This window comes from Sinocyclocheilus anshuiensis, unplaced genomic scaffold, assembly GCF_001515605.1.
Source record: "Sinocyclocheilus anshuiensis isolate Anshui unplaced genomic scaffold, SAMN03320099.WGS_v1.1 scaffold2630, whole genome shotgun sequence".
Taxonomy (NCBI): Eukaryota; Metazoa; Chordata; class Actinopteri; order Cypriniformes; family Cyprinidae; genus Sinocyclocheilus; species Sinocyclocheilus anshuiensis.
This window is the reverse complement of record NW_015537938.1, coordinates 430,195-441,866: the sequence shown is the minus strand read 5'-3', so window position 1 is coordinate 441,866 and position 11,672 is coordinate 430,195. Positions and strand designations below refer to the sequence as shown.

The 11,672-nt window shown below is 34.9% G+C and overlaps 1 protein-coding gene across 1 annotated transcript; it reads right to left on the bottom strand.

Annotated features, from left to right (window-relative positions):
* Window positions 1–3,212: 3,212 nt before the first annotated feature.
* On the bottom strand, window positions 3,213–5,722 carry LOC107660798 (chymotrypsinogen A). Its single transcript, XM_016450222.1, has 6 exons — window positions 5,623–5,722; window positions 4,830–4,850; window positions 4,547–4,715; window positions 4,166–4,422; window positions 3,913–4,055; window positions 3,213–3,731 (listed from the first exon to the last, which is right to left on the bottom strand). Exons 1-6 carry the CDS (start codon window positions 5,675–5,677, stop codon window positions 3,447–3,449), a joined length of 930 nt encoding a protein of 309 aa, XP_016305708.1. The 5' UTR covers window positions 5,678–5,722; the 3' UTR covers window positions 3,213–3,446.
* Window positions 5,723–11,672: the final 5,950 nt, after the last annotated feature.

Genomic DNA, 11,672 nt, shown 5'->3' with positions numbered 1-11,672 from the left:
TAGCATTGTCCTCTGGTTTGATCCACGTCTCTGTCAGGGCCATGAGGTTTATTCTTGAAGGACTTGTAAGAGAAGTAATAAAATCTGCTTTGTTTACAGCAGATTGGCAATTCCAGATAGTAGGGATCTGGAAACACATAGTAAGAATTGGTTATAAAAACTGAAAACAGAAGGGAAACAATTAGTAGGAAAGAGAATGATTTAAAAACGATACTTATGTCCCTTGCCGGTGTCCCTGCTCGGTGGAGTCGATGGTCTTTACACTCTTCGGTCTTCACACGAGGGCTGCCGCGACCGCTGCCGCGGTATAGTAAGCTTTTTATATTCATCTAACAAAACTCAAATTGAATTCAGCTGAACACACTTTCCTGTTTATCACAACAAATGGCCAAGCAAAGCCCACGACACTGACAAGGTACGCGATACAGTAGGAGACCAAACGTGATTTCAGCACGTCTCCACACAGTAAACAAAACAAGCGTTTTATGCCAAAATTATGCCTACCTATGAAACCTGAGACGAGCTAGGCTTCAGACATCATAGATCACATGCGTTTGCAAACATGAATCAATTTCCGATACAGTACTTAAGTGTTTAATGTGTAGGCTAGTTTTCTGGCACAAGCTTCGGAGCTTCGATGTCAAAAATACAGTACTTTATTCTTCCCTTTTGTGTTTTATAATCGTTAGTTTGAACTTTGAAATAAGTATCTCAATACAGTGAGGTTTATGCACCTTTGAAAATAAAATTAAATAATACATTAATGAAATTAAATTGAATTGAATGGAATATGTTTTACATTCTCCTTCCTTCTTATTTATGTCTTTTATGTCTGGATTGGTATAAATTATTTCAGAAATGTCCTTTGACTTTGATATAATAGGCTGTATGTAGGGGGTATGTATTTGCAAAGCAAATTCCTAAAATTAATTCTTACATTATTTTATTCATGTTGAGTAAGTGAAAAGAAAATGATTAGTGTGAGTTTCAATAGAAAAAGATGTAATTACATTGCATTAAACAACGTGGTTATAACCAATTACAAACATTTAGATCTTGAGATGGAGTCATTAGTATTATAAGTCAAAATATCCTTTAATAAAGTGAATGCAGTGTGTTTGTATTGAATCCCATCAACTGTGGTTCACCAGTCTCAAATGTCACTTCTCACAGAGATTGAGGATGTGAATGATAAAAGAGAAACTTTTATTTCCGGGATGCTTTGCATTCTGCATTATTTTGTCAAGTATCAAATCCATACACCAATGTTTTGTGAGACACACATTGTAAATTATTGTAAACTAGAATGGTTTAAAAAAAAATGCTGAACTATATAAAACATTGGTTACAACCATACTGATGATTCCAGAATCTAACTGCTAATCAATTTTAAAGTTTTAAAGAAAAGATTTGAAATAAAAGTCAAAAACACAGCTCTTTCATCATCAAAGAGCTGTAACCATAAAATGACTGTGAGTGAGACGTCAAGAAAAGATACAGCATGCAATGCTGTGTGAAAGTAAATAAATTAACTCTAATTTGTGGCCTACATTTTTGTGTACTATTCTTAAATTCATTATAATAATTATAATCATAATTTCTGCGTACATTGCTGTAAAATATCATGATACTACTAGTTTTGTGATACTGTGCGTTTACCCTTGTGCCAATCCATAAAGGTGAGGGTGGCTGAACTGAAAACTAAAGCTGGAACAACTGGTTGTGTGAGGGATATGTGAGAAGTCACATGAACATTGGTGAATCTCTATAATGCTATGCCAATCTTGATAATGCTGTGCCAAATGAGACATGAGGCTAAACCGCATTCCTACAGTGGTTGTGTTTACCAAGTTAATGCTAAGGCAATTTAACAAACCTTCAACTTCATGTTTTCCCATTATGCAGAGACAAACAAGGAAAATAGATGTCATGCCAAACCACTGTTTGAAATGATGCTAAATATAAACCGAACCGCAATTGTAGTGCACAAGGAAGCAGGACAGTAAAAAATATATCAAAAAAAATTAAAAATACATTCACGGAAATAAACTTTGTATCAAAATACCTGTAGTATAATCATGCTGAACTGAATGTTTTAGGGGCTTTTCCATGTGTTTGCAAGCTGCCAGTTTTATAAGCAACTATAATCACAATACAATATATTTTTTCAAGAGTCAAGAAAATCAATACCTTTATTGTCACCTGTATTTTAAATTAAATTCTCATTTTGTCTATGCATCTCAAGGAAGACGATAAAAGGACCAAGTAACAAGAAATTACAAAGACAATAATATAAAAGAATACACAATATATGACAAATATATATGACAAATCAGGAAAACAATGAAAATAAATAAATAAATACATACATACATGAATGAATCAGGATGTAGTGCAGGTAATGTTAAAGTAACAAATAGTGTTAAGTGTGAAGTAGTGTTGAAATGTCAGTGTACACTCTTAAAAATAAAGGTGCTTAAAAGGTTCTTCACATCAGCGATGCCATAGAAGAACCATTTTTGGTTCCAGAAAGAACCATTCAGTCAAAGGTTCTTTAAAGAACCATCTCTTTCTTACCTTTTTATAATCTGAAGAACCTTCTTTTGCTACAAAGAACCTTTTGTTCAGAAACGTTCTTCAGATGTTAGAGAGGTTCTTTATGGAACCATTTAGACAAAAAGGTTCTTCTATGGCATCGTGAAGCACCTTTATTCTTAAGAGTGTAAAGTGTAGTGTTTAGAACATTAAGAAGGTTTGTGTATGATAGTCCATTTTTTTTTTAAAGCAATATAGATTTTTGTTTTTCTTTTGTAAACTTAGGATTAATATAGGATCTCAACAAGAGTTTTTATGTGTGTTTTGTTGCTTGTTATAATGAATTTTCACACCAACATTCTTTTTACATATGTCTGTCCCATGTCAGCCATGTCAATAAATGCCAGCATCAGGATTTTAAATTTAAAATTTGTATATTTTTTAAATGTCCCAAATGTATGGAATGTGGTTTATGGCGCTTTAAACATACAGGTAAACAACTGAATTACAATAATTAAAAACATCACAAATGTATATTTTTATTTCGTTTTATTCAACACAGTAAATGATTAGTACATGCATTGAAAATACAGTAAAATTGATATATGATCACATTGCAAAGGATACTGATTTATTTTAATAAAATCATATTTAAAAAACATCCATGCAGTGCACTTGTAATGATGTCAGTGAAGGTTCTTTTTTTTTTAAAAGCATGCTGAACTATATCAAAGTTTAGTTTCATTATAAACATATTGATGACCCCAGGATCCAATCAGTAAGAAGGTTAACATCAAAGAAAAGATTATAAGAAGAAACACGTATTTCACCTAATAATGAGACTGTGTACAGCAAACTATCATCATGATTACAGAAGTGTATCCATAAAATTATCATGACTCACATAATCTTTAAAAAAAGTGGAAGAAGATGAGAGGTATGATGGAGAAAGTGAGAGCAAGGGAAAATGAGAGGAGGTTGACTGAGCCTCCATCAATCAGAGAAAGAATGAGGGGGTATGAGACAAATCCAGGCTCACTGCTCCTTGTGTAACTGCTGATCCAGTCCTGATATTCAGACACCCTGACATATACAGCAGGATAACCAGGTTCAGCACAATAATGAGAATAGACCGCAACTCCAAACTGAATCCATATGGAACCCTGCCTAGTGACCAGTGGACTTCCAGCATCTCCCTGCAGAGACAAACACTTTATATTTACACCTCTACAGTAACAGAAGTGATGCAGTAATGTGGTACAGAGACACAGAAGATGAAGCAAGAATGAGATAACAGTTCTAGTCTCTCAGTTTTATAGAGAAAGACATGCATTTTGGATAAACAGTGCCTGATAAAATGAATGACTGATGTTTTACCACACATGGGGCTTTCTCTCCTTCATCTAAAAATCCAGCACACATCAAGTTGTCTGTAATGATGCCTCCATAGGCATCATTACATTCAATGTTGTCCACAACAGGGGCCTCCACTTCCTGCAGTATGTCAGGAAACTTGATTTCTATCACACAAAATAAAGATACAGATCAATGGAAACATCATAAAAGGCATTATTTTGTTCCAGAATTTTAGAACCTCGATTGGGTGTAATTTTGAAGTAACGTTTCTCACCTTCATTTAGGCCCCATCCAGTGACCCAGCTCTCTGTACCAGCAGCAAATACACTACCAGCAGCAGCCAGACAGACTGGCTTAATGTAATCAGTGAAAGTCACAGAAGAAGAGAGCTGGAGCATTGCTAAACTGCTGTCAAGACTGTTATATTTAGGATGTTTGATGACTTTAATCACTGGCATGGATATCTCATGTGGGTTTGAGCCATTTTGGGTCAGACGCCCCAAGTTGATCACAATGTCAGACACCCTGTTGCTGTAAATACAAGTCAGTTTTAATTTCACTATTATGAATCCACATCTATATATACACTATATGATATTTGGACACTTGAAATTCATAAAAACATATGATAATATTAAACTTTGCCACTTCGTACTGTAGGACACAGTCAACTGCAGTCAAAACCCATTCTTCATTGATTAGCGTCCCGCTGCACAAATAGCTTCCACTGGACAGATCGTGAATGCTGGCTTGCCACGGCCAAGAGCCTGCCATTGCATTCTCCCCTCCAAAAATCTTGGTGTTGAGGGGGGCTTGACCACATACTGGTGAGAGAAAAGATCATATGTGAGAATTCCATGTTTACACAAAAAACTACAACACATTCAAAACAAAACTCTCTGTGTGACTGAACATGAGTTTGGATTGTGACAACTTACCATCTAACTGACCCAGGCAGCCTATTAGGAGAAAACAAATAAAATAATCAGACTCCTAAAATATATACTAAAATATACTACTAAATGTAGATTTTCAAGTAAAAATATGAACATACTATTCAAAATGATAAAAAGAAATGACTAACTTTAAATAATGGTTTACTTTTCCTATAGAATAATTTCTATGCCTATTCTGTTTTGGTTTAGTTTTGAGTTCCCTGTTCCTATTTATTTCCTGTCTTCCTTACAGTTTACATAGTCTCCTAGTTTGTTACAATACAGTAGATACCTATTGTGTCCACCTACCCCTTGTTAGCTCTCTCGTTTAGTATCTGTATATATGCTCCCTGTTTACATCTATTTAGTGGTTGTTCTGTTCCTGCGTTTGTTATTTTGATTTATTGTTGATTAAAGTTTTACTGCTGTAACTAGATCCTCTTCCTTGCTTCAACCACCATGACCAGTTTTCACATTCAGTGCATTTAAGCATTCACATTCTGTGCTTAAAATATATTTACAATACAATCTTTTTTGATGAACATTTTACAAAATGAGTGACAAGTTTTTGTTTGTTTGTTTGTTTTTCATCTTTAATCTAAGATTATTATGCTTTAATAATATAACAAACATCAACAATGTTTTCTTAATAGCATAATATATAACTATATATTATATTGTATTACATACAAAGATTTATAAATAGGTATTCAATTCTTTTTCAGAATTAGTTATTCAACACATTGATGATAAACATAAAGTAATTTAACAAAAGCTAATTATTTTGTGGATGTACCTGCTATGTTGAGAAGTATGGCTCCGGCCACACAGAAGACTGTGTTAAACTTCATTCTTCTGTTCTGGTGTGTGCTGTAAATGCTGTTTCTTCTGCTGTCAAGTCTGTAATGATCTGTGAAGTATGAGTACTCCTGCCTTCATCAGGAGTTTTTTCTTGCCTCCACCCCACCTGATGTTCTCACACTCCAGGCAGCTGTTGGTATTTACAGTGATGATTGAAACACATCACTTTATTACTAATCTCATTTTAGGATTTTTGATTATATAGAAGACTTACTCTATATACTGAGTAACTTAATTGCTTATTGTCACATTATACAATTCTACCGTGTTTTATAAAAAGGAAAACAAAAAGACTGTGTCAGACAAGACAACTTCTCAATACAGAGACCCAATACAGACCGCTTGGCTACTAAAACCAGAGAGGGATGCTTGTGTGAAGGTTTTGGCTACAGAGGAGAAAGACGCTGCTCATTTTTTTTGCATCTAAAGGGCTTTTAACTAAATTGGAAATGCGTTATTTTAACTGCTAATATGTAGTTAGCCTACCCTTTGCATTCCACTGGACAGCGTCTCATTGCACACACGCCCTTGGTTTTTAAGACAACTCTTTCAAGAAAATAATTTCAGCATTTCAAAATTTATATGGAGACCCTGCACTCTTTCCTATTCTGCTTCCCTTCACGTTTTAAGACACAAAAAAGTGCTCTGTGTGCATGGTTCCTAAGGTTTTCCTCATTTGAATATTCAAATCTTAACACAGTCAGATGAGATCTGGTGATGTATAGAAAAAATGATCAAATGAAATAACCTTTAATATCATTATTAATAAAGATGGAAATTGGCTTTATTTGAAGTTGTCAAGGTACAGTGCAGTTGATCAGACCCCCGCAGCACCACTGTTTCACCTCTCCTTGGTCAAGTTATCTCTCAAAAAGCAGGAGCACCTGTGTAGTCTAAACCACGCTCATGACATTATTTCTGTTTATCTCTCTCTCTCTCTTTTCTGTTTCATACTTTTATGAGCCATCCAATAGAAACAAATCAGGCTCTTGTAAATTATGTAATATAATGGCATGTTTATCATTCATAAATCACAATATTGAACATTTCTTTTTATTTTGATTCACATTTTTATTTACCTTTGAATGGTTGTAAATGGAGAAAGATGGATTTTGATGCTCTGTTCTAGAGTAAAGTGGGATAGACAATAGTTCTTCCTTGTGTTTAATTGTAGCTACTTATTTAACAACATTTAAGTAAATTATTTTGGCAGTACTTGCAATGGCCAGGGATTATGGATGCAGTTAAAGCGATACAAGAATACGGAACTTGGACAACCGATCAATTGGTATGATAGACAGACAAAGAATTTACTAAATTAGTGGCTTTAAACTTTACACTCACAGCTTCTCCAGCTATTAAAGCTTAAACTGTCCTTATTCATAAAAAAACAAGAAGAACAAATTTTCATGTTTATTATATTATAGACTATACTTAAATCCATTTATGCATAAATTGTTGCATTCAAATAAATGGGACAGTTTACGTAATGGTTTTATGTTTTTTCCTCTCACAGAAACTCGTTCTGCTTGTGTTTCATGAATAATGTGTGTGCGTATTTTGGCACGTTGACATGTGATGAATGATCGTATTGCTTTGCCAAACCACACATGTGGAAAGTTTATGCTTTTTGTCAGATTTCCATATATGGGTAGGCTATTCATTCAATAATGAATGGAATTATGTTTGAATAATTTCCTTGTTCTGCTTGTGTTGTGTGATATAATGTGCACTTGTATGTTTATGAAAAAAGCAATACCATGATACAGGCTAAATGTCAAAATAATACACCTGTGTGCTTATCAGGCCATCCCAAATTAAGAGCAGCAACATGCAGAGAATCAGTAATGGAGAAGAGACTTGATGGTAAATGAAAAAAAAAAAAAAACTTTTGGGAGGCAAGGTATTTACACATCCAAATTGTGTGAAATGTGTTCATGCTATAATAAGAATAAAGAATGAATGCACGGTTCGCCTTTTGCTTGATGGTAAATGAAAAAAAAAAAAAAACTTTTGGGAGGCAAGGTATTTACACATACAAATTGTATGAAATGTGTTCATGCTATAATAAGAATAAAGAATGAATGCACGGTTCGCCTTTTTTTGACCTCCTTCCTTGCCTGAGAAAGTAAAACTAGGCTATGTTGCTTGAATTAAAAAAGGGAGATCTCCAAATCAGATAAAAATGCATTGTACAGGATCCCAAAGTTTTTAAATTTTTGTATTTTTTATTTGAGATGACGGACTAATCGATTTACGAAGATGTCTTAAATGTATGTCTTATATGTAAATACGTAAATATGACATTTGTGTCTGGTCAAATATAATTTAACTGAAAATAACCCCAGAATTCACAGTTGTGTCACGCTTCTAGGGTCACAGGAACAGATGGAATCGCAGGAGATCCAATAAAACTCAAACTTTAATCCAAACGCAGGAGTACAGGCATATGGAACGAAGCATAACATCACTGTGACTGAACAGTGAATGAAACTGGGGAACAGGCTTAAATAGGAAACACAAACTAGACTAGTTAAACACACCTGGGGCCCGTTCTTCGTACGTCGCTTATTACATCCGAGATGAATGCCTTGTCCAAATACACACACTTGCGGTCTTTGCACTTGACCACTTGAACACTTATATGACGTATTTCCTGTATTTGGCCCAAGTGTTCAAGTGAGGATGAAGACCACAAGTGTGTCGAACTTTTCATTACCTGATAGGACACACTTATTGTCACGAATTCGGTCCATGGACTTCCGTTTATTCACCACCAGAGGTCACCCTTTCCATTACATTGACTCTCGCACAACACAAACTGTTGCATAGCACCCCGGACTACATATCCCACCATTCTTTGCACGATTTGCACACTGCACTGATTGCACTCATTGCACACAGCTGTTTCTAATCACCTCACTCACTATATAACACCCACTCTAACCACCTTTCTCTGCTGAGTATTGTTTTTTTAGGTAGGCGTGGTTGACTCTTAACTTTTATAAAGAGTATCTCTTTGGATTTGAGACTTTAGTCTTTGCAAATTTACAGATTTTCTTTATGCACCAAGAGCTTGTAACACTCCAAAGAGAAAGGAAGAAATGAAATTGCATCATATGACCCCTTTAAAACCCATCATAAACGAGGCATTTATTGCATCCAGTGGGGACATAATTACGGATTATAATGACTTATACTGTCTTTTTTACTTGCGTTAAACATAAAACCATGTCTGCATTTGTGATGGAGAAATGACAAACAACAAGCGCTACTCTACACTGCTCAAAACTCGCGTTTGAATCATCAGTGGCAAATCCTTTAAATATGAAAGCGTACTTACAGTCTGTGAGTCAGAACAGCTGGCATTGTAGTCTACTCTACCAGGATCAGGAAACAGTCCTCCATAAAATGCGCTGCACACATCTGAATATTTGGGTTGAAGTGTTCTGGAACAGTGTTGTAAATACAACTTAACCACTGATTTCTAGTCGTGTCCTCTTTTGGAAGGCCAAACAAAGTAGTTTCGCTTTCACAACGAAACACACAGCACACATATTAAACTTGGGCACTTCGTACTATTGGACAACGACTGCTGCAATTAAAACCCATTCTTTATTGATTAGCGTCCCTCTGCAGAAATAGCTTGGTGTTGAGGGGGGCTTGACCACATACTGGTGAGAGAAAAGATCATATGTGAGAATTCCATGTTTACACAAAAAACTACAACACATTCAAAACAAAACTCTCTGTGTGACTGAACATGAGTTTGGATTGTGACAACTTACCATCTAACTGACCCAGGCAGCCTATTAGGAGAAAATGAGAAAACCAAATCAAATAATTAGACTTACATTTTCAGCTCCTTCAAAATTAGTATAGGGCATATTTTCCAGTAACAATTTTAACATAATTGCTGTTCAAAATTTAAAAAGAAATTACTAACTGTAACTATTTACATTTATAGAAGATTTTAGGTTTTATTTATAATAAAATATCTAGGTTTCATTTATAATAAAATGTTTATTTATAATATAATTTATAACATAATATATTTCGATTAACATTTATTGCTTCACTTTTACTAAAAGAGTGAAGTTTTTGGTTTTTATCTTAAGTGTGCATTATTATTATGCTTTTCATCATATATTATTGATTTGAGATATTAACTAAGGCTATTCAACAATCAACAAATATTCAGCAATGTTTTCTTGAATGTTTATAATAATTACTAATATATTAAATATTATCACTTAATTTTTTTTGCCTATTATTCTATTACTTATGATTTTATTACATTACCATTTATCACATTTTTCTTGAACTGAATTCTGCATGTTGTAGAGGCTAGTAACAGGTATTCAGTTTATTTTTTAGAATCAGTTATTCAAAATACTTTGCAAAACACAGTGAGTTAATGCGACCTGCTGCGTTTGCATATAAGGTGTTTTGCATATAAGGTGTTACCCTAAATAAAAATGCATAACACATGATCACATTTTTCTTTTTGAATGGCAGTCAGTAAAGGAGGTGACTGGATGAACTGCTTTTGTGTGGGAACTATATTTGGTTCTGGATTAAAAATTCTACAAAATCTCTGTATGACGTGTTCTATGTATGTATCAAATACATAAATATTACATTTGTGTCTTTTAAGTTGCCATATCACATTATAAAACTGAAAAACATCTTTATTTTTTTCCCCTGTATTATGGGGGTGTCGTCTGCTAAAAAAAAAAAAAAAGAGAGACTCAGTTATGTCATCAGGGCCGTTTCTAGCCACCAGCTGAAGGGGCGCCAATGAGCGCACGTACTGGCACTTTTAGCAGGGTTGTGATAAAGAGTGGCACGGTCACCCTGAAATATGACTGCCGCCCCCACTGGATCCCCCAACATTATTGGGCTAGAGTACTGTCAATCTGACGATGCCTGTATGCCACTAGATCAGAGTGCTGTCCATTGCTGCCTGATTGTTGCATGCAAAGTTTGCATTTGGAGCGCTCAACAACGCCATTAGATCAGTGGGCTCTGTCAGTGCTTTGGCAAGGTAACACTTTTTTTTGCCATGCAATAAAGCTAAGTTCAAAGGCCAATTTAAAATATTGTTACAGTAAATAAAGTGCACAAAATCAGTATTTTGTTTAGGCAGTATTTGTGGCACTTTTGTGGCACATTTGTCCAAATATTTGTGGCAGATTTGTCCAAAAGGTGTGCGTTTTTTGCGCCAATGCATTGTTAAAGGATCAGCGTGTCATGTAATATTCCCATATAAACTTTAACATCCAATTAAAAAATATTTGTATAGTAAAATTCGCTAATTCACGAGATCAATACATCCTTTATTAGACCGCTTTGTCGAGTTAAATGCATCCTTACAGATAGGGCGTCAAATTGGCTAGAAACGGCCCTGAATGTCATTAAAGTGGCTGCCGGTACAGCATGGAATTATTTATAAGATCCTTATTCTTGTATTTAAAGCACTACATAATCTAGCCCTGGGGTACATGTCCAGTATGGTGTCAGTATACACTCCTTCCAGATCCTTGAGATCAGAAAAACAACACCTGTGTTACTAAGACAAAATATAAATTTAAGGGGGAATAAGCTTTTTTCCAGAGCTGGTCCAAAATTATGGAATGAGCTCCCCCTCGCAATTAGATCGGCTAAATCACTACCTGCGTTTAAATCCATGCTGAAATCACATCTTTTAACTGAGAGTTTTTATGATGGGTCTTGACTCCTACTTAGTGTATGGCTATGTGACTTTTGTTGTTTTTATAGTTATTTTGTTTTGACTGTCGATAAGTCTGTGATTGTAAGACACTTTGGGCAACATGTGTTGTATTAAATTAAGCTATATAACGAAAGAAAGAAAGAAAGAAAGATTCGTATGCCTGTTGAAAAAACAGCATATGCTGGTTAGGTATGTTTTGACGCTGGGATGCTGGTTTATGCTGGTCCTTTGCTGGTTTATGCTGGTCCTTT

Coding starts and splice junctions, on each gene's coding strand:
- LOC107660798 (XM_016450222.1), bottom strand. CDS start 5,677: ATGAAGTTTAACACAGTCTTCTGTGTGGCCGGAGCCATACTTCTCAAC. Junction 4,056..4,165: donor TGGATGGGGCCTAAATGAAG/GTGAGAAACGTT, acceptor TTTGTGTGATAG/AAATCAAGTTTCCTGACATA. Junction 3,732..3,912: donor GAGAGAAAGCCCCATGTGTG/GTAAAACATCAG, acceptor TTGTCTCTGCAG/GGAGATGCTGGAAGTCCACT.